The sequence below is a fragment of the Callorhinus ursinus genome, unplaced genomic scaffold (assembly GCF_003265705.2).
Source record: "Callorhinus ursinus isolate GAN/ISIS: 27379988/994484 unplaced genomic scaffold, GSC_fseal_2.0 scaffold29, whole genome shotgun sequence".
Lineage (NCBI taxonomy): Eukaryota > Metazoa > Chordata > Mammalia > Carnivora > Otariidae > Callorhinus > Callorhinus ursinus.
Genome location: NW_027397091.1, coordinates 16,720,161 through 16,743,216, shown reverse-complemented (window position 1 = coordinate 16,743,216; position 23,056 = coordinate 16,720,161). Strand labels below are relative to the sequence as shown.

General features: G+C 44.6%; 1 protein-coding gene across 13 annotated transcripts in view; it reads right to left on the bottom strand.

The window, feature by feature from the left end:
- Nucleotides 1–1,008: 1,008 nt before the first annotated feature.
- The window catches only part of RIN2 (Ras and Rab interactor 2), a 241,267-nt gene continuing 219,219 nt past the window's right edge, over nucleotides 1,009–23,056 (bottom strand). For all 13 annotated transcript variants that reach the window (XM_073878448.1, XM_025876877.2, XM_073878450.1 and 10 more), the window contains 4 exons: nucleotides 11,903–12,208; nucleotides 9,961–10,092; nucleotides 5,576–5,739; nucleotides 1,009–2,869 (listed from right to left, as the gene is read on the bottom strand). In XM_073878448.1, coding sequence (XP_073734549.1) covers nucleotides 2,546–2,869; nucleotides 5,576–5,739; nucleotides 9,961–10,092; nucleotides 11,903–12,208 — 926 coding nt within the window. In that variant the 3' untranslated portion in view covers nucleotides 1,009–2,545. The remainder of the gene's footprint in view (nucleotides 2,870–5,575; nucleotides 5,740–9,960; nucleotides 10,093–11,902; nucleotides 12,209–23,056) is intronic.

Below are 23,056 nucleotides of genomic sequence, written 5' to 3'. Positions count from 1 at the left end.
AAAAAAAAAAAATCTTTCCTTCTGGCTAACATTCAATTTTTATAACATAATTTCAGATTTGGAAATACATTCTCCTCTCCCTCCACCCATCATGTGTATTTTTACTCTCCTCTTATTCCTTCCAAATTGCACCAAAATCTGTTTCCTGGCAATTTGAGAAGTGAGAAATGTCTGCGTGGGGGGAAAAAAGTCAAGACACATGTTATGTTGTAATTTTAGCAGGGAAGCATTGCCCAATGACAAAACCAGGGGCTGTCTTGTGATGTTTTCTTCTGCTCACACGAATCTGTCCTATTTTGATCTCTCTCTAATCTCACTGAAGGCTGCCTCCCATTCAGATGTTGAGGTTTGCTTTAAATTGCTGTGCACTGATTTCTAAGGACCAGAACAATGACCTGAATTTGGAGGGTGGGGAGGACAGCTATGTGGGTTGAACTGTCCCCATTTTTAATTCATTGTAAATATAAAAAGCAGGCAGTTAATTCAGCTGTTGTTCTGATCTTTAAGTATCCATCCTACTGATGGGTTAGAAAAGTTCGTTCAGTCAAGGACTTATCAAGCACTTGTTTTCTGCCAGGATAATTCCAAGCACAGGAAAATGGTGGCAAAAAAGAGCGCCTGCCCTGCTGAATTTTGAAAGAGCACTTAACTCTTGGACAGGGCACTTCAGAGGTCACGTAAGAATGGTAGGGGGTTGTCTGTGGGGCCCTCCCGATTAACAGTGATTCTTCTCTAGGTCCAACGAAGCCACCTACTGTCCTAGATAACACTGGAAATCCTTTCAGACTGGAACACTATCTTTTCCTTCTGCTCCTGGATTTTTGCCTCATTATCAGTATATGGGCTCCTGCAAAAATGCAGACTTTTCCATTTCCTGTCTATGGATGGTCTCACCACAAACCCTGGTGTGCATTTCAGATTTGCATAACACCAGGTGGCGCATAATTATCTTCTGCTTTTTGAAGAAAGAAAAGGACAACTCAGTATTTCAAAAATCTTCACACATGATTATCATACAGTATTACAATGTATTATGTGCAAAATTCCATTTTAAAAAATCATTTACAAAAGGAAGTACAACACAGTATGTGCTGAGGGTTCTAGATGTACAGCAAAAGCTAAAAAAGGTACAAGGTACAAAGCCAACCAAATTAGATGACAATGCATCTTTACACAGTACAATAACATGTTCTTGTGAGTACCTGTGTCACGTTGATACAGGACCCTCATACTTTGTGCACCCCCAAACAGGTCTCATAAAACATAAAGTTAACTTCACCATACATTCTTATAACACAGATGGGCTTTTTGGTGGCATCACGACCTCTTTTCCAAACAGCATCTTATTTCACTCAATGGAAGTCACATTATACACATGTGGTTTTTGCCCCCAAATAATTTGATGCTGTTAGTTTTGATTTATGTGGAAAAGGTAGGGGGAGTGTTATCCTTATTTTTTTTCCCCTCCTCCGGGGGTTTTCAAAATTGTTTCCAAAAGCAAATAACGTTGGACAGATTTTGCCAAATCTCACTGCATATTTACAGTATTTCAGCATAAGTGGATCCTTCCATTTCCTTTTACCACTTCCTTCCAGGAGTCTGAACCCGCAGACTTCACCCATTAGTCCTTTGTTAAGAGTCTGTTTTTCTCTCTCGACCTCTCTCTACATTCATTTCTCTCCTGATCCTCAGCATCACTTGGTCAACACACAAAAGAGCACAATACCACTGAGCGTGAACAAGGTAACAGTACATCAGATTTCCAAAGGCATTCTGTGGCCAGTGTCAGTAATACATTGCTTTAAGAAATCCAGCAGTCTTTCCCCACAAAGTTGCCAAAAATCCAGTTACAGAAGAGAGACATTTAAAAAATGTGATACTCTCAAATCCAGCAAGAGATTTCTTTTTGAATATTAAATGTTAAAATCACATGCATAATTATAGAATATTTTAAAGTTACAAAAATATTTTAAAAACCAATCCTGACAGTTTACCTGCAACTGCTATAAAAAATTTCTATGAAATATATAAAAACACAAAGGCTCTTTGTAAAAAAAAAAAAAAGAAGAAGAAGAAGACAAAGAAAAGAAAGAAAAAGGAAGGAAGAAAGGAAGGAAGGAAGGATAGAGCCATCCACAGAACTGAGACATACCTGATGCACTGCATCGGACAGGCTTGGCAAACACCTGCTGTTGAATTGAAGAGCTTGCACCCTAAATGTTTATTCAGGACATATACGTACGTGTGAGCCAACCTAGAACCTGGCTGGGGGGTCGGTAGCAAACAATCTCAGGACACCTAAACTATCGAATGCAGTTCTTCCATCTCTGAAGGAGAATCCTACTGTTTCATGAACCTCAGCTACCTTGCCTGGGCAATGTGGCTAAGGACGCCCTTGGCCCAGTCAGCCTGTGGATGGCTTAGTCACTGAACCGAGGGGTCCCCAAGGAGGTGACTGACTGCTTTTCAAGCACAAGCACGTGGAAGCCAGAAGGCAAGGTTCCTAACCCCCCTTTGGATGCACCACGGGGGAGTCTCGTCTCTTCTATGAGGTGGTGAGATCTTCTTCCCCATTCTGGAAAATGACACCGTAAGGATCGTTCTTGACGCGCTTGTAGACAAAGTGGAAGATGTGGGGTTGTGGCCGGCTGTGCAGCTCAGCCTTGATTTTCTGAGGGTAAGTGTCCTCAGCCAGCTGCTGCCATGTTTCGTCAACAAAGAGAAAGAGGCTGTACTCCTCAGGGTCCCCCACCTTGAACTTCTCGGCACAGAGCTGGCACACGTCCTCGGTGGTCACGTAAGGTCTCACGAGGAGGGTCTTTCCCGTGCAGCCACTGTTGACCTCCTGGAATGCAACTCGGAGGTAATTCTGCAGGTAGAGAGATGTGGGAGACCAATCAGAAGAGAAAACGAGTCAGAGCAATAAGCCAGCACGACGGTGCAAGGGCAAGGTTAACTCGTGAGCCGCACCCAGCTCTGGCTCTGTGGTAGGGCCCCCCAGGACAGCCCCAGCAGGACGCAAGGCCTCGGGTGGGAGGAAGGAGGCTGCTTGGAATTTGGATAATGGAGGCAAGAACTATACGGACTGAGTGGCTGTATTCTGATGTGCTGCAAATAAATACAAGGAGCAGGAAGTCCCCCAGAAAGCCAGGCTAAGAAAGCTCCGGTTAAGGGTGGGAACCGGATTCAAAGCTGGGTTTATCCCCAGCCTGAAAAGTAAACCAACCAGCAAAAGAGCCCGCACCAGAAGTCACGTTTAAAACCCGAGGACACAAGAGCATGTACTAGGCTCACTTTGGACTACTTAGGCGTCTAATGATGCCTAAACAAAGGCAAGAATGTTCCCCGGGACCACAAGAGACTGCTGATGTTTGACCATTTTTCACCTCCCCAAGTGGCAGTTCCAGGTGGTTCAACCCCATCTGAGGCTCCAGGGGGACGGCAATGTGGAAAAACTTGGCCACAAGGCTCTGGGGATGGAGCTGACTGAGGGCAGGGGTTGTTGCAGGGAAACGAAAGGGAATTCTTGCAGGCGGGGCTCTGCGAACAGCGCCAGCACCTGCCATCCAGACGGACCGTCAACCTGTGACCTCACACGCGCCATGCCCGGGTGAGCTATCAAGAACCCTATGCTCATCCCAGGCTCTCCAGGATCCTTTCCATTTTCCACTTCACCAGGAATGAGGTGACCAGATAACACTGAGAATGCCCAGACAGAAAACAAATACGTTTCCCTTTCCTAAATCTGGCGCCCCAGCTCAGGAGTGAAGGGAAATGGTGCTCTCGGCCCAGAGTCCCACGTGGTTACCTTGAGGGTTTACTGGGTGGGTGGAAGGAAAGGCCCTTGGGAAGGACACTGAGCTCTGCACGTGTAAGAGGGCTCTGACAATCTTGAATTTGAACACCCTAGAGTATATGCATGTTCCATTTTATCAACCCCCTCCTCTCCCATCCCACTGCCCCCAACACTTGGCTCACACTCTTGGTCTGCATTAACCCACTGACGCCTGAAGAGAACTTGGTAAGGAAGTCTACACCATCCCCAGTTGACCAGAGAAGAAACTGAGGCATAGAAGAGCCAAGTAACTTGCTTCAGGCCACACAGCTCATGAGTGGGAAAGCCAGTGTTCTAGAGTCTTCACCACTGTGGTGTGCCGTCTCTCCAAAGTGAGGAGACCATCATGCATGTCCGTGACCCTGATTTAGGAGTTCCAAGCAGAGCTTTGCTTCTGCATTTTTGCTTTTACAACTGAGCTGAGCACTGACAGACAATTCCTCTCTTGGGTTATATTCTAAGAAGGTGTGTATATCCCGGATAAGAAAGGCCAGTGGGGAGGAGCTCTGCGGAAGCTGGGGGCCCCGGGTTAGAAGCTCCAGATGCAGGCGGATAGATGGAAACATGAGCTTTTCTCATTTCTTCTGTTCTTCTCCTCAGAGGCTGTAGGACCTCAGGAATTTTCCTGACACCCAGCCAGTATCACAGTATCCCAAGAGCCTGCATATGCTAAACCATTTAACACGTGCATAGTTCTTCAACAACCCCTTTAAGGGAGTGGGGGTGGGAGTGCAGTAGGCGTTCTTTTTAGATTTATGCTCTTGGGAATGTATTTCTGAGAACAGTGCTATCTTGGAGAAAGACTTGCTGATCTTGCCTTTCCAAGATGGGCTGACTTTGAACCTCTGAGTATTTTCACAGCATCGAGAAGACAAAAAGGCAAGGAAGGTGATTCTGGACATAGAGACTAATCTGTCCTGCTTGGAAATTCCCCACATGACACACAGAAACAAAACCTAGTCAGGTTTTATAATCTGGTTCGAAACTTCGAAAACACTATTCAAAGACATTTGCGGACTTATTCATAATGTCACTGACTATGAGCAAATCAAGAGTTGTGTTGGGCAAGAAGTCTACTGCCTTAATCTGCCTTTCGTCCCTGAGAACCCAGCTCTTTGGGAAACCCACACTTCCAGCTCGTGGCCATGGAAAACTCTGGATGGGGATCCAAGCAGGATTTGTTTCAGATGCTTACTCTGAAACTCTGGCCCCACCTGGCTGCCGGAGCTGATGCTGCCCGTGAGATTCTGGAGTCTTCCGTCTTGAGGGGAGTGGGTAGAGAAAAAGAAAGAATAGGGAAGACATCACCTCTCCCTCTTCTCAGGGAGACCAGGTCTAACAGTGCCAGTTGCACTCGGCCGATCTGATAAAATAAAATACCCACTGCCTGTGCCAAGGGCTTCCTTCTTTTTGACTTCCTGTGTGCTCAGATGCTCCGCATCCATGCAGACCATTCTGGGAGAAATCTCGACTTAATCTGACTTTGTTTTCTTAAGGGCAGCAAAACTTGGGCCAAACCCACATGTATTATTTATTTACTTATTTATTTTTTAATTCAAAGAAAACAGAGAAGTGAAACAACAAGGTCAGAGAGTGGTTGAAAATATCCCTTTCCCCCGGATGATCTGACAAAGGGGGGACCTCAGGCGCCCCGAGCCGTGTGAGCTGTGGGAGCTAGCACTGCCTCCCCGGAGGGTAGGGTCACATTCGGGACCCAAGCTGCCACTGCCAGCCACGTACCTGAAAGTCGTCCACCGAGGGAATGGTCCGGTTGGTGGTTCTCCGTTTGTGCCACTGCCTCAGGGTGTCCCTGGTCTCTGAGCTGAGCAGCCGAGCGGCTTGTTCTTCTTGGAAATTCTTTATCAGAGAAAGTGCCCCGTAGGCGCTTGTCAAGTAATAACCTCCTGGGAAGGGCAGAAAGAATGAGTTGTCCGGGGATTTAAACTCTGGTGATAACAGATGGGGACAACAGAATCAGAGGCCATGCTTCCTATTGTCTCCATATGCACTTGCTTGTGGGACCAGAAGCTCGCATCCCAGAAGCTCGCGCCCTTCCCACCTTCTGCTGTGCTCCCCCACCCTCCATCCATCCATCCATCCATCCTGTGGATGTACTGGAGGACCCCCGGCCTGTGTCGGCACTAGGGGGCGCCGTCGGGCCAGGCTGACAGCACCCGTTTTCACTGCCGGAATTTCCATTCTGATGGGTGAGACATACAAAATCTCTAGATTATTTCAGTCAATTGTGAAAGTGCTTTATCGGGAAAGGTCAGGGTACTGAGGCCTGAAGGAGGCGGGGAGACACATGAGGGTAGTGGAGTCGAGCACTCCAGGCTTAGAATCATTTACTTCTTGAGCAGGAGTCCCCACATCTCTTGGCAATACTTACTTTTGAGCTTTTCTTTTAGGAATTAGTATTTCCTAAATTTTAAGTAAACTAAACATTTTGAGAGAACTGCACAGTGTACGAGTGTGCTCGCAATAACATGGGTTCTTCAAACTTCTTCCTTCCTGATTCCCTTTTTACCCTTACTTGGGGGCTAATGTAACACGACATTTAGGAAAAACTAATTCACAAGTGAAGGCAAGTGGGTGCACTTAACGAATGATTTATTGTGTTTAGTGAGTGTTACAAGTCTCGCAACACCTTGAGATACATATAAGTGGGTTCACAGCTTGGTCCTCAACTGTAGTTAGATGCCTTTGGTGAACTGGTGAGCTCCACGCTAGTGGACCACTAGGGGACGCCCTGAATGTTTATTAAAAATTCCCTAATTGGGCTCCCCATATTTTAACTTGAGAGACACTTTTGTCAAAATATCTACTGAATTTCTATTGTGAGCCCAAGCCAGGTATAGAGCAGGAGGCAGGTTTTAAGAAACGGAATCTGAGTCCCTGCTTTACAGAAGTTTATGAATTTATTAAAGAAAACAGGTATAGTGGGTTTATTCATGCAGGATTCCAAGTTAGTTGTGATTAAATGAGTTTTGTTCATGGTCAAAGCGTTTAGCTGCTAATGCAAGACTCTGAAGGACTCTCTCTCTTGTCAACAAGTGATGACAGTGTTTGAGGTGGCAACTGGTCTACCACCCGAGAAATGAACACAGCCCCCACAAACTGCATCGGACATGTAACTTAGAAAGGAACACACCTTTGTGACTTTCACGTCACTGACGGAGATATGGGGGGTTATGTCTTAGTGTAGCATCACCTAGCCCACTCTGGGCAATACAGGTCCCATGCACACAACAGAATACTTGTTTCGAGTTCCCTGAACAGCTTAAAGGCCCCACCACCTGAGTGCAAGTTCCCTATGGAACCTCCCACACGTTAGTATAGAGTTCTGAGTAGCTGATTTTTTTAATATTTGCCCTGTTAACAAATCAGCACATGGCTGAGTGTGAAACTCGGTGGTACAGAATTTAAATGCTACAAAGAGGATTTCAAGAGCGATCAGCAGGGACTTAAACGTTCACATAAGGCTGTATAGAGGTGTCAGTTTTGGAGGTAGGGCTTGGAGGGACCATTACAGTCAAGTTTGGGAGGGAGGGTGTTCCCTTTGGATGTCAAATTTTAGACTCCATAGCTCTGATCTGTCCAGGGCACTAAGGAGAAAACTCAAAATTCTGGGAGCCCAATGTTGACCACACTTTGAAACATGTGGATGCAATTAGAGGAAGGGTTACATGTCAGCAAAACTATAACCCTGACACAAGAGCAGTGCACTTAAGAGGGATTCTGTGACGCCTTTTCCGTAAATGAAACTACCTGCTTAAACAGCAGAAAAGAGACGTGGGCTGCTGCCCCAAAAACCAAAGAGGGCTTTGGGCAGGCCGCAGAGGGCTGGGTTGGTAATGCATGTCTTCCCCCCGGGTCTGCAGAGCTTCAGGTCCCCGACGTGCAGGCCGGGTCTGTAACTGCAGCCAACCCGACTGGGCTGGCCTGTTTTCCCAAGGAAAGAAGCCAGGAAGCCCGAGACGGTAAGTGGAGGCGGGCTCTAGTTTAAGTGCAAGCTCACTGGCGGCTCCAAACATTCACTCTCTGGGTCCTCGTCTTTCTTTTTGATGTGATTCCTGGAGGTGAGGACAGCCACCTGCCCATCTGTCACCAACACGGTGCGCAGGGCAGTGCCTTGCTCTGGGGAAACGCTGGGACGGGTGGCAGGAAGGGGCTGTCTCAGTCCTCGGGCCACAAGATGTAAGCATATGTTTGTCCTAAGTATACATTGTCAGCAACAGAATGGTAATTTTCTGAGTGAAACTGACATGCCCCTTCCCCAAAGTCCCAAGAGTTTGACATACTCATTCCTAGAATTAAGCATAATTAGAGCTCCCAACAACTAAAACTAAGACAACGCCCAGACGCATATGAAATTGTAATAATAATGCAGTAGAAGAAAGCAAAGCAGGGCATGGAGACTAAGGTATGCGTCTCTTGGTCCTTGGACAAAACCACACGTTTTCCCCTCTCCTGTTAAATCCCGGAACAGGTGAGGAAAGCTCCAGGCAGGATCTTGGGGGTTCATCATGGAATGTCTGGTTCCAGGGTGATGAATATTAGTGAGGGGAGGGGTAAACGGGGGAAAGGCTAAGGGGATCAAAGAAGTTCATTTATATCTCTCTGGGGTGGGGGAATAGGATGAAAATATATTCATCACTAATCCTGAGTAAGCACTATCCCTCAAGGAGTGGGAAGGGTATACCTTGTACCTTGGGGGCTCCAGGGAGGACAGACCCTCCGAAAAAAAGGCCAAGCACTGAGGACTTAGGGGGTTAAGAGATACATTCTGGGGGTGACAATGCACTTCAGTTTCCCTCCAGGGAAGGAAAATCCCGGTATGACACATACCCTGCAGAATCCAATCAGCACATGGACCTTTTTACTTAAGGCCAGACTAAAACTCAGCAGAGAAAAGAAAAACCAAAAAACAAAAACAGTTCTATGCAACAATTCACCACTCAGGGGCCATCTGGGCTCGTGAAAATGGATTAACAGGATTCACAATGCAAAGACCCTGATTCGTTCTCCTTTAAAAAGACAAGCTCACATAAGAGCCCCAGTTATTTCTGCTTTTCAAGGCTGTGCACCACAATGACAAACATCTCATTTATTTCCAGGATAAAATACCTAACCAATGTGCAAGGAGAAGGAACTTCTGCTAAGACATGTTGGGGTCAGGCAGGTACAAGAAGGAGACTGAACTGACAAGGTAAGTTGAAAGCAACTTTACTCCACTGCATTTGTATTTTAGCAGTGAGCAGATATAATTATTTAAATAGAAAAGAAAATCAATGCTGTTTTCATCTTGAGAACAAAATTTTTTAAACAGATGAAAACAAAAGGCCAGCCTTCATCCATCTCACTGATAGAACAACAGGATATTCTTCTGGTAGTGAACATATTCTCTCATAAAGGTTTATACCTTCCTTCTTCCTTAAGGAAACCATTTCTTTTTAGAAATGGCATTTTTTTTCTATTGAGTAATTTTTTTATCACAATTAACCAATCTCGATGAAGTATATTTATGGCTGGGTTCTGTTTTTTAGTTTTTTTGACTTTCCCGTATTTTCTACAATGAATATGAATTACTTTTATAATTAGAAAAGAGTCAGCACATTCTTTTAAATCAAAAAAGAAATTAAAACCATAGTTAACCAGGGCGCCTGGGTGGCTCAGTCGGTTAAGCGACTGCCTTCGGCTCAGGTCATGATCCTGGAGTCCCGGGATCGAGTCCCGCATCGGGCTCCCTGCTCGGCAGGAAGTCTGCTTCTCCCTCTGACCCTTTCCCCTCTCATGCTCTCTCTCTATCTCATTCTCTCTCTCAAATAAATAAATAAAATCTTTAAAAAAAAAAAAACCATAGTTAACCATTACAATGTCAAAAAAGCACCCCCATGACTGCTGAATGGGCATGGGGTTTTATCTTGGGGTGATGAAAATCTATTATTTTGGGGGGGGCAAAAGAGAGGTGGTGGGCTGCACAAAACTGTGAAGGTACCAAATGTCACTGAATAGTTCACTTTAAAATAGCTAATCTGCTGCTATGTGAATTTCACTTCAAGAAAAAAAAATGAAAACAAAATAAAGGCACCCCAGTTCCTTCCATGGCTTCAAGCGATTGTTACCTTCTCCGTGTAACAGCGATGGGTCTAAGAGCTCCATCATATACTCAATTTCAGTGTCGAGTTCCAACATGTCACACTGAGCTATGACGTAGGTCAGGACTGGTAAAAAATCGTCGGCTCCGTACATCCTCCCTGGGATCGGAAGAAAGGGGAAGATGGGAATATTTTTACCAACATTTCTTTCTTTCATAGCCTACGCATACTGCTTTTATTAGATAGCTAGGAGTCATCTGGGGAAATGTGCTATTCATAAACAGGGGTGGGTGTTTCTGGAATCCTATGCAGCCTGTGACCCTTCTGGCTGCTCATGTCAGAGACCAGCCCTAACATACAATTTCAGAATGAAATGTCTGCGAGTCAATGGACACATGAAAGATTTTCTCCATGCTTTCATGATACGCCTCAAGTTATGCAACAGAACAGAGTACTTGCAAATAGTTTAACTTTCAGCAAGTAGTATTATAAAACATTTACTAAGTATCTACTTACTATGTTAATCCTTTGTGAATTCTACTGTGTTGCTCACTGCTTTCTGTGGAAATTAATCATCAACATAATGACAGGACCAAACTCTGACCAGGAAAAAACTGCGCTCTGTTCAATGTGAGCACACAGTTAATTTATTTAAATGTGCAAATTCAGTATATGTCAAATAAATACATTCAATTAATATATGGCAAAAAAATTTTTTAGTCCTTATTGCTACTTTTCATTATATAAGTGAGTCTCAACTCGGGGTGACTGTGCCCCCCCACAGGGGAATCTGGCATTGTCTGGAGACATTTTTTTTTGGTCATGATTAGAGGGTGGGGTGCAAATGACATTCAGAATGCCGATAAACTCCAAACAGGAAGCAGCCCCCACAATAAAGAATTATCCATTTTAAATGTCATTAGTGCTAAGGCTGAGAAATTGTGCATCAGAAGAGCATAATCCTGCACCAACACCATTTTAGAACTTATACAAATGCTTGTGTGAACTGCAGAAAATACCCTTCCTGTACGAGAAATATGTTTGCAAATTTCAGAGGTGATGTTCATATGCTATCACGACCGGCTCAAGAGCTCACATTTTAATGTCTTTGCCCAACAATATGCAAAGTGCACACACATTCCCATCTACCCAAGTGGTGGTTAATACAGCCTGTGTTTTTTCTCTGTTGCTTTTCCATGAAGCAATTTTACTTAGAGGAAAAGTCAATCACAGGCTCACTGAAACCCCAGTACTATGCAGGGTCCAATCACTAGCCATGAATCATGGTGACTCCTGGGTCTATAAGAAGCAGAACTGAGGAAATCCGAGGACTTACTTTTGAACCATGTAATTCTTTTGTGAATTCAATGACATTGCTTCAGCAGATAAGGGAGAACCAATGAAATGGCTGTACTGAAGTCATTATCATTATTAAGTGCTCCGTGTTTGACCCATGCTGGACGTAGATCATTGACACAAAACCTCACTGGCCAAAATGTAGTAATGATAATTGCTAATATTTCCATCGTGCTTGGGGCTATGCCTGCATTGCCTCATCTAATCCCCGCTTTATGAAGGACAGGATCAGATTCAATGACAGGCATAGAAACTTCAGTTTAGAAGTAGATTAAGGGAGCCAAAGCCCCATAGTTAATGAACTCATTCACAGAGTTAGGATTTGACTTCAGTCTCCAGAGACTGAAGCCGCATCCACTGCTCTGAACTAAATCTTTAACAAATTGGCATCATACAAGAATCTTGTTGCCTCAACTGCTACCTCTTCTTGGTAATACCCATCTGTTGCAAGTGACCAATTTGCCAGACACCAGCGTGTCACTTGTATTTTTTGTGAGCTGCTTGGTGAAATCAAGAGATCAAAACAAAGAGGAACTGGGAATCGGAGAGCCTGACGTGTCCCCGGCCACATCCCTGGCCCTGGTGGGAAGTGCCAGAAGCCTGGGCAACTCACCTGAGTTGTTCTCCATGACAGTGTAAATAAGTTTGCAGACCCTCAGCAGCAGCATGACTTTCTTCTCCGGTGAATACATCTTCTGCATGGTCATGAATTTGACTTTGATTTTCTCCACGTCCACAATATCAGGAGTTGGGGCGAAGACCCCCAGCTCCTGGGGGTTCCTCTGCCGCACAAGCTGCAGGTTCTCCTTGAGTTGCTTCCACGAACCGTCGGCCATGTGGAAGTCCCTCAGCATGGCCTCCACGTGCCCCTTGAGGGGCTTTAAGATGCACTTGTGCATGGCTTTTTCCAGCACCACATCTGCGAAAGAAAGTGCAGCTACTGTGACCATTGTCTGAAGGAAGAAGAAATGCAAGGTCTGCTTTCTCAGGATGGACATGTGCAACTCTGCATTGGCTATGGGGCAGACAGGTTATCACTTCACACCCGCCCAACCAACAAAACTGAGCAGTGCCACCGCTCCTCACACTCCAGTACGTTTTCTGAAAAGCCGGGGAAAGTGAATCTTCCCTAATAAATTCCTATGTTTTTTGTTTTGTTTTGTTTTTTGCAGAGAGTCAATACAATGAAATAGATTTTGTTTTAACTATTTTTATGCCCCCTCCCCCATGAGCACAGGTGAATATTCTAGAAGACATTCTTTTGACCCACTGATCATCTGGTTGACAGGTAAATAAATATTTTTTTTCAAAGGAGAGAAGATTTAAGATTTCTTCAAATATTTTGAGAGAAAATAAGTTCACCTAAATACACACATTACCTTAGATGAATTCTGGACCCCAAATTTTTTATTTCATTTGCTATAAAGAGTGTTAGTGGGACACTGGATGAAATCTGAATAAAGTCTGCAGGTCAGGTACTAGTGTGAACACTCAATCTGTGGTAATATAGTATAGTTTTATACTATAGTTTTGTAACAAGATATCTGTTTTTAGGAAATACACACTGAGCATTTAGGGGTAAAGGGACACCATGTCTGTAACTAGTTCTGAAATGGTTCAGAAAAAAGAAGGGTGTATGTGTGTGCGTGTAAATGTTGTGTGTGTGTGCGTGCATGTGCAAAGAGAAAGGAGGGGAATGAAGATGACAAAGAGCTAACGTTCAGAGCATCAGGATAAAGGGTAGACATGATTGCAACTTTTCTGTATGTCTGAAATGATTTCAAAATAAAAATTTTTTAAATTTTGAAATGTGTTTCTGGCTAGAGTTTGGAAATACCTTTAGGTGTGGAAGGCATTATTTTTCTCTCTTTCTCTGAATGGTTGCTCAATGAAGTAGCTTTCTTGGCTGACAGTAAAGTGACCATAAATCTGGAGATTCAGACTGATGATGATTTATATAATCCTAATCTCTCTGCTTTTTCAACATCAGCTTTCCAATCTCAAATGTTTGCCCGTTCTCATCAAAACTACCTGGGTAGCCAGACCTCATCTATGAGACTTTAATGTGATTCTCTTTTGGAAGCCCATGGATCTGCTTCCTTATAAAACTGGAAATAGTTATCTCTCTGGATTTGGGAATTCCTGACATTGATTCAGATCACAATGCATCCAAATTACCACCTATTATTAGAAGGTCAGGAACAAAGAGAAATCTAAGCCGGATGCGCAAACATGGGAAAAACAATTTTCCCATAACCGAAAGTTAAAACTCATGCCAAAGTTAATGCTGACCCCACAATGATCTGCTTCTCCAGCCCAAGTTTTATTTATTTTTTCCTCTGCCTCTATGTCCAGGAGATCTGTGCTTAAATTTAGAGCTTTATACCGCGATAGAAGTCAAGGTTGAAGCAAAAGAGGTTAGAAAGTAAGAAGAAAAACAGAATAAACATTTTCACTTGACATCTGGCACTGAAACAAACTACTTGATCTATACTGGTTCTGTTGTGTTAATAAACCCTATGACGTTATAGCATCTTTGACTTTACCCTGAATGATCATTACATTGAAAGGCCAATGATAGCAATTGATACTGAGCTTTCAGTTAGGCTAGGCTATAAGTGCTTTACTTATTAGCTCATCTAATTCTTACAACAACTCTTACTTTTGCAAAATACTAATATTATTTTACAAATGAGGGGGCAGAGATTTGGAGACATCTAATGGCTTGCTTGAGGCTGCACAACTATTTTAAACAATCACATTGCTTTCCAAAGTAAATGATCTCTTAATTCTCAAGGTCAAGGTGCTTTAAAAACATTCGCCTGTTTATTCCTCTCTATCTAAAGGTCACACAAGCCCCATTCATGGTTATAAGTGACCACTACCCTGTTAGAATGAGGTCACCAAGGGGGGTAAAAGTACGTGAACATGGATAGCAGCGTGATTCATAATCACCCCAAACTGGAAGCCATCCAAAGGCCTACTATCCCAGTGGAATGGAGAGAAGGATATATTCGTAGAATGGAATTCAGAAAATGGAATTCAGACAATGGAAGATTCATTCCATGGAAAAGAGCACACTGCTGCTTCTGATGCAACTGGATGAATCTCAGAGATACAATGCTGTGTGAAAAAAGCCAGACATAAAAGAGTATCTCCTTTAGCATTTCATTTATATAATAAAATTCAAAAGCAGGCACAACTGAATCTATGATGACAGAAGTCAGGATGGCAGTCACCCCTAGGAATACATGAGGCTGTGGGAGGATCTTTCTGGGGAGATGGAGAGGTTCTATGTCTGGATCTGGGTGGAGGCTACCTGTGTGTGCTCATATGTGAAAATCTGTCAAGCTGAGCAGTTAAGATTTGCACGTTTTATGAATCAAACCAACAGAGAACAACTGGAGACCAGCTTGAGATTTTTACCTTGAATCCCAAGGGCAACTTTTAACCTCAGGGTGAGCCTGGTCATCTCTGAGCCAGAGTGTTGACATGAATCATCTATCTATACAAGGTTCTGTGCTGTTCCCTGGGGACAAGGGCACAAAGCCCATTACCAGTGAGCCAGAGACCCTCGTGCAACTCATCTTTGCCACCAGGGAAGGACACTGGTCTTTGTGCCATAGACTCCCACTCTCAGGAATGATGCTGTGGAAATCTTTTGTTAGGATGGTTAAAACCTGAGATCCATTGCCAAGTGCCCATTCTCTTAAAATCAAAAACGAAAAAAAAAAGACCAGTGTTAATTTTTTTTAAAGATTTTATTTATTGGGTGCCTGGGTGGCTCAGTTGGTTAAGCGACTGCCTTCGGCTCAGGTCATGATCCTGGAGTCCCCGGATCAAGTCCCGCATCGGGCTCCCTGCTCAGCAGGGAGTCTGCTTCTCCCTCTGACCTTCTTCCCTCTCATGTTCTCTCTCTCTACCATTCTCTCTCTCAAATAAATAAATAAAATCTTTTTTTTAAAGATTTTATTTATTTATTTGAGAGAGAGAGAATGAGAGGTAGAGAGCATGAGAGGGAAGAGGGTCAGAGGGAGAAGCAGACTCCCTGCTGATCAGGGAGCCCGACATGGGACTAGATCCCGGGACTCCAGGATCATGACCTGAGCCGAAGGCAGTCGCTTAACCAACTGAGCCACCCAGGCGCCCCTTAAGTATACTTTGTAAAGATTATAATTTAGAAATAAGGCTGGTCTCTTTGCATTCTTTTCTAGGACTTTACTCCTAAACCCTGCCCTCCTAAAATCCTTAATAGGTACAAAGAATAGAAAAAATAAAGTTCAAATAACAGGGATTTGGAACCCACCTGGTTCTCTCCAATAGGAAAAACAGATTCTACTCTATTCTAAAAGCAAGAGGGAAAAATGATTTGGGGAAACAAAAGGAACAGAGAATCTTTCAGAATGTGGACTAGCCCAGGAAAGAAAAAAAAAAAAGAAAAGAACAGATCAGTCACATTTCTTGTAAGTCACTACTACCTGTTGTTTTCTACTATCTGCAGTTGCTTAAAATCCAAGAAAACAAAATCTTTTGAACTGTGAGAACAATGGTACTATTCTAGACACGTTATATACACCACTCTTCAAATACTCAAAGAAACCCCATGGGGGGAGGACTATTCTGTTTCATTTTCTAGATGAGGGAACAAACCCGGGGAGATCAATACCACACAGCTCGCAAGAAGGCAAGCCAGGATTCGAACCCAAGAAATCTGGTCCTGTCAATTGCATTTATCCACAAACAAACAAACATACAAAGGACAAGAAAATACTAGAGAACTGTTTGAAATACAGTGTTTTGAATTTTCGAAACCAAACGTTAGCTGAATGACCAAAATAAAATGAAGCGAATTTTCCGAAAATATTTAGATAAATCCTATCAATTGTTCCCAAGGCTCATGCGAGAGGGGGAAATGGTAAAGAGCATGGCAGAGGCTTAGATGCTCCTTGGCTTAACGAGCCCCAATATAATAATGTATAGGAAGCGTACGATGTGTTGGCCTCTGGTGCTGTGGTCACTCCTTATCAGGAATGGAAGACAGAAGCCCTGTCTCTGTTGCTTCACTCTGACCGACAGCACAGATACCAAAGAAGGTCGGAGTTCAGACAGGGAAGCATCACAAGACTGGCTCATGCATCAGCTTGAGTACTTTCTGCTTATCCACTGCTGCCTAGGGGGAAGTGAGAGCCCGGGAGGTTAAGGTGAAGTCCAGGCGCGTGTCTTTGAAAGAACACTAGGAACAGGAGGCCTGGCAGCCAGCCCGGCTCTATCTTTCTAAGCAGCTTTGGCCAAGTCAGTTCACCTCTCTGTCATTGCCTTGAACTTCTGACCTGCCATCTTATTGCCCACAGAAGGTGAGAAGGAACTAGCACCCTGAATGATGGCCCAAACAAAACAAAATAATAAATGGCATTCTCTGGGAGATTCTAACAGTACGAAGAATCTAAGCGACATAATGTCCAAAATGTACAGGCGGCAACCTAAAGTTAGTTGACAAAGATAAAAGATGAGGTCACATGGCCTCTCGGTTTATTTGAGTTCTGGCATTCTGGTTATTATTATTTTTTTTTTTTTAAAGGAAAGTGACAGAAATCGAAGCTACTGTTCGAAATTTCAAATGGTGAAGTTACACTTGTATAATCGCTACAATGTATTGAGCTTCCTCTGAACAGTTCTTGTTCCAAGGGGGGGTCATCCGAGGGGGTTCTACGTATGACCCCCCTGTATGTTAACCCTCATGTCAGCGGTGGGAGGCGGACGCCAGGGCCATCCTCATTGTGCAGGTGCACACGCAGCTTAGAAGTCAAATGATGCTCCCAGGGTGGTAGACTGGCCGCAAGCCTGTCGCTGGGGCCAACAAGTCAAGACAGCACGATGGGCTCTGTACAAGAACAGTGAAACGAGCTGGGTATTTTCTTTTATGCACTAACCTATCTTCCTTTGACTGCTTAATTGGATTAAGGATTAGAACTGACATTGACTGGGTGTCGGTGTGTTGCAAGCACTGTTACGCACTTTACACAGATTTAGGATTTAAACCACTCTTCAGCTGAAATGAGTACATAATCCCTATTTGTTTTAGCTTGGGTTCTCCCAGAAGCCAACCTTGAGACAGGGACTCAAGTGTGAGTAGTTCATTTGGGAGGTGAGCCTGGGAAGCACCGGAAGCAGATGAGGGGAGTGGGATGGGAAAGAAGGCAGCCAACGTTGCGTGCTCTATTAAGCCAGTTATTACTGGGGGCAGCTGGAGCTCAACCAGCTCAACCCCGTGGGAAGTCCAAGACACAGTGTAGAGCATGACTCAGAGGGGAGGCAGCTGAGGTATTTATACACCTGTTCCCTTTCAGGCTCCGGGAGAGTGGAGAGGGCATTCATCTCTCAGCCGTTCCATCTGCCCTGGACAAGAGCTCTGGGGGCATGAGAAAGTGTCAGGCAACATGTCTTAGGCACTGCCAGTTGGAAATCAAACAAGTAAGTGAGTATCCAGGGCGGGGCAGGCACAATGTGTCTAGTTCACGTTATGTATGAAGAAACAGAGGCACAGATATGTTAAGACACATGACCAAGCACACACAGATCATCGGCAGCAGAGCTAGGACTCCAAACCCAACAGTCCTGCCTGAGCATGTACTCTGAACCACCAGACACTCCTGCCTTACAGCTGAGTAATTTATCCATCCTGTCTTAGCAGAGCTGGGATGGGACACCCAGGCAGCCACAACAGAACTTTGCTACTCCTCTGTACCAACCTCTCCTAAAAAGCAGACCACCTGGTGTTCAAGCGGCTCTTGGGTTACATGTGAAGTCCACATGAGCCGTTTTCTACTTTGTGACCTTGAGGGGAGAAGATGACCTTTCCAGGCCTCAGCTTCCTCATCTATAAAATGGGATCACTCACAGCTTCCCAGTGGGATTGCTGAGAGGATCGGGTGAGATCCCACAGGGTGAGCACTTCCTATGCACCTGTCGCCTGGTCAACAGGCAAGAATCACTGGCCCCCTCTGTTCCTTTTGAGTGCGGGGTGCATACCTTGGGATAGGGACTCCAGGTTTAATGATTCAGGCCTGTTTGGTTTTGTTTTCTTCTGTGTTAACTGTGGTTTACTTGGTTGGAAGCGGGAACTGAAAGTGCTTTGATAAATTAATTGAAAATTAAGCCTGGCTTCCTGTGTATCTTTCTCCCTCGTGCCCTCTTACTCTTCCTCAGCCCCTCCCACCCACAGGTACAAAGGCAGCAGATCTGCAGTCTGGCCCTCTGGGTTTTCCCGCCCGGAACTTGCCAGTGTTTTGTCACAGCCTCATTCTGTCCCTGCCTAATAGCTCAGACTCCCAGACGAGCTGAGCGCCTTAGGCAGTGGTGTGTCTTTCCACCTGAGAGGTGGAGAGCCCCCAGCCCCACTTGGGACGAGAGATGAAGGGTTGCTTTGGTTCATCGCTGACGGCTTTTGGTCTACTAATTGGGAAGGCCGGGGTCACACTGCTGTTCCTACTCTGTGTCTGTCTACTCCATAGCCTGGCCTCCTGGCCTGCAGATGTTTATGGCCAGTGTCTGATTTGATTGGTTGGTACCTGGGCTACAGAGATTGTTAAAGAGTTCGACTCTTACCCTGCCTGGAGTGATTTTCTAAAATGCTTTCAACCACCCTAAAGACTCAGCTTCTGGGGGTACACCCCTGCTTTGCCCTCCCTTCTTTGCTCCCTATCCTCGTGAAGAAGCAACCCATGTTCTCACTGAAGGCAACAGCACTGCGACCCCTCTGTGCCTCTGCACCTTTCCATATGCTGTTCCCTGTGGCTGGTGGGCTCCTTGCTTTTCCCAACATGGATTCCCATGCAGCCTTGTCTGTCCGCCTCCTCCCTACTCCCTGGGCCCCTGGTGTTCTCTGTGACCTCTGCCATGGCATAGAGCAAACTAGACCTCTCTCCTCTGAACACAGACCTGGGGGTGCTCACATGAGCCAGCTGCAGTCCCTAGCTAGAGGCCCACAGGTAGCATGGGCTCCAGAAGTGACTTCTGAATTGAACTGAAAACGCTTCCTTTGGGTGGCTTCATGAAAATTATGTTTCCTCTCCTTACCCCTCCAGAATACGGGAAGCGTGACTCTGGCAATGAAGCCATCCCCCGAGTGTGGGGCAGTCACCCAATCCCTGCAGTCTCCTGTCACCCCGCAGGGATGTCCTGTAACCTGGTTTGCTTTACATTTTGTGAGCAATGCATGCTTCAGCCCATAAATAACACAGGGCGCTTTATCATTTAAAGGAAGACCCCACCAAAATAAAGATGGCAAGCACTGCATGGTGATTCACTCATATTTTTGTTCATTTTGGGGGGCTTCGAGGAAAGGCATTATGGAAAGCATAGGTTATATTCACATCATAGTTTATGTATAAAATCCATCAGACTGGTTTCAGGACCTTCTAGTAAAAGGCCAGTAAAAACCAAAGCAGTGGAGGGGGCACCTGGGTGGCTCAATTGGCTAAGCATCCAACTCTTGGTTTGGGCTCAGGTCATGATGTCAGGGTCCTGGGATCAAGCCCAACGTCAGGCTCCGTGTCCAGTGGAGATTGTGCTGGAGATTCCTTCTCCCTTTCCGTCTCCCTTTACCCCTGCTCTCTCTCTCTCTCTCAAATAAATAAATAAATATTAAAAACAAAACAAAGCAGCGGAGAAGAGCCCAACCTTCCTTACAGAAAAATTCAAAATAATTTATGTAGCAACTCTGGTCTTGGGGGCGGAACTGAATTCTAGCCTCATCCCTTGGCTGTGGGCAGTGCTTAGTGTCCTGCTTCTGCAGAACAGAATATGGAGGGGGTGGAGGGAAGAGCCGGCATTTTACAGAGCAGAACTTGGTGAGTCAGGGTAACAGCATCGATGGTAAGTCTTGTGGAGAGCAGGCCCCCTCTGGTATGGTGACTTCGCCACCACAGTCTTCCCCCCTCTTCATAAAATGGCCCAGAAAGGCAGTGTAGCCGCCCTACGTGGTGTGAAAAAGCCACTACATGATTTGGTTCAGTCCCATTTGCACCCAGGCTTGACCTCGCTAAGCTTTCCTTTCCTCAGCTCTAAAAATGAAGATAAGGGGACCCCCCCAAGGCATTAAGGGGATTTAAGGGGCTTCTATGCATAAAATTGCTCCATAAACCATCAAGAACCACACACCAGTGAGGGATTATGGGGGCTTTCACTTGCTTCTATTAAAAACACAGTATGCATTTAATACATACTCTTGGATTTGACAGAGGGGCGGGCTATGACTCCTGGTTTCTAAAAGAAGCCCCCGAGCCTGGCCAGTAAGTGAGGATCTCCAAAGTGGACATTGTCCGTCAGAGGTAAGGTCGGGGGTGTTCCTGCCCTGGCCTGTAGACAGACTGGGGGAGCAAGGCAAGCCTGTGGGTGGGTCCCCGGATGGTGAAGGCCCCATCTACAGGTAAGACAGCCAATCGGGGCCATTCTGTTGGTGGGAGTAGAGTAGCGGAAAACATGTCCAACTCTTAAAGATTCAAATGCCTCCATTTCAATCAACATAGCCTTTCAAGTGGCCCCTTGCTCATGCTCTCAATTGCTGTAAGATTCCTCTTTTGCCTGGTGAGGTTTCTTGCCTAGCAGGTGCTGATCTCTCTCTTGAGATGGAAGATTCTCAGGATGTAGTCAGAAAACACTCTAGCACAGACATCTCCATGCGCCTTATTTTGTGATGCCATCCCAGTTCCCACCTTGTTAGCAAAGGCTCTCTTTCTCTGAATTACTGAGCTACCCATTTCCTTGCACAGAATATCATGGAGTCGGGGACTTCTAACAGAGATCCTTAGCTCCAGGGTTGTGACCTTCTTTTAGTTGATATAATTAAACCAATTTTTGATGTCCCAGGCAAAAACTGTACAACAAATGATGCCCCATGGGAAAAAAAGAAGTGCTTCCTGCTGGGGTCTTCTATTTAAACTAATTTTTAAAACTAATGTAGGCATTCTTTTTATATCTTGCAAGAGGTCAATCTTTCTCCTCTCTTTCCCCTTTGCTAACTGTACAAGGCCATTCGCTCCTTGCAGGTATTATGGTCACATGGTCTAGATCAGAAGTCAGATTCAAGGTTCTAATCTCATCTTGGCACCAATATGCCGCTCTGGTCACATCTCTCAGAATGATCCTTAATCTAAAAAAGAGCAGATAATTACTCAAGGGCTTGAACCAAACTGTGAAATAAAAATTAATAACAAGTCACACCAGATATTGAAGCTTGAGGAAGCAAAGTAGTTGTAATTGCTTAACTCCGGAGGGAGTCACTTCAAGCCCCCTTTCTTATTCATGCTATGCTCTCTGATGTCTAACCACTTTTCAGTACTGTTCTCTATTAAAAAAAAAAAAAACTCACATGAATATGAACTGACTTTAAAGATACCTTTTCTTTTACATGATTAAAATGTTCTTCAGAGAAAGTACAAGTTTTAGTACATAGCAATTAAATCAAGCAGAACACTATTGTCTTGCTTTTTTTGCTATTGACTTTTAGGAATACAAACACTTGGCTTTTTAAAATGGTTGCTCACAGTCCGTGGTGGGCAGTTTGAATGAAATAGAAAATTTGGGATGACTAAAATTTTTGGAGTTGGAGAAATTTTGTTTTTCTTGAAACAAACCTTGAAAACAGAGGGATTTCCCAAGATTAACGTCAGATCAGAAATAAAAATTATTTTGCTTGAATAAAATCAAAACACTGACCACAAAAATGCAACAAGTTCTGCAGAGTGGAGATTTCATGATCAGAAATTTTGAACTAATCTCTCCCATTGGTTGCAAAAGACTGAAGCAAGAGTGGTATGATGGGCAAGCTCACCAAAGAGGAACACATCTATGATAGAATAATGAGCAATGTCACACCCTGTCTCTACTTTACAGGGTAGGACACACCAGTCATGAGTATACCTCACTGTCGATGAAGTTACTGATCCCCGGACTTCCGTGTAGCACTTGAAAGTGTGTACGGTTTTCGTTAAAGCATCTGTTTGTCCTTTCTTGTACCACTTTGTGGGGTACGGGGGAATGAGGGTGAGTGGAGAGCTCTCCAGAAGGGAAACAATATGTGGCCCTGGAAGGAACAGGGGGCTTGACTCACCTGGGAACTCAGCATGTCTTATCCCCATTGGCTTCCTTCTCCAACCAGGAGAGTGAAGCTGATGTCAATCAACTAATATTTATTTATTTTCAAGACCTCGAAATGTCAGAGCTTCCCGACAGTGCTTTAAAGGGTAGTCTAAACAGAATGTAAATTCTCCATACTAGGACACAACCATTTAGGGTGGTAGTTTTGTTTTTTTTTTATTTTCGAGACTGGCTATTTATCATTTTACACTCACCTAGAAAGTGCTGACCGAAAGGGCTGCGACAAGAGTATAAGGTGGCAGTGAGTGAGAGCTGCTTGGTGTTCTCATTGGCTTTTCTCTAGACAACTGAAGAACCACTCTCTGAAGAAGACAGACTAGCACCATTTCCAGATACTAAATGTAGACACGTATGCACTCATGCAGTCATTTTTCACATATGAATGACAGCTCTAATTCTACATGGGTTAAGCCAGTGAAATGCCCCCTCCATCTTCCTTTATTTCAGGATGGACTTTCTGTAAATGCAGGCTTTAAATTTAAGTTCCCACCTCTTGGTTCGGAGCTATCACCTTCAGAAGCTGTGGGAGAGGAGGATAGGACTAGACTGGCATTCTTGAAAAAGCCTTAGGAGCATTAGTAGACACCTGTTCAGAACCAACTTAAGCCCT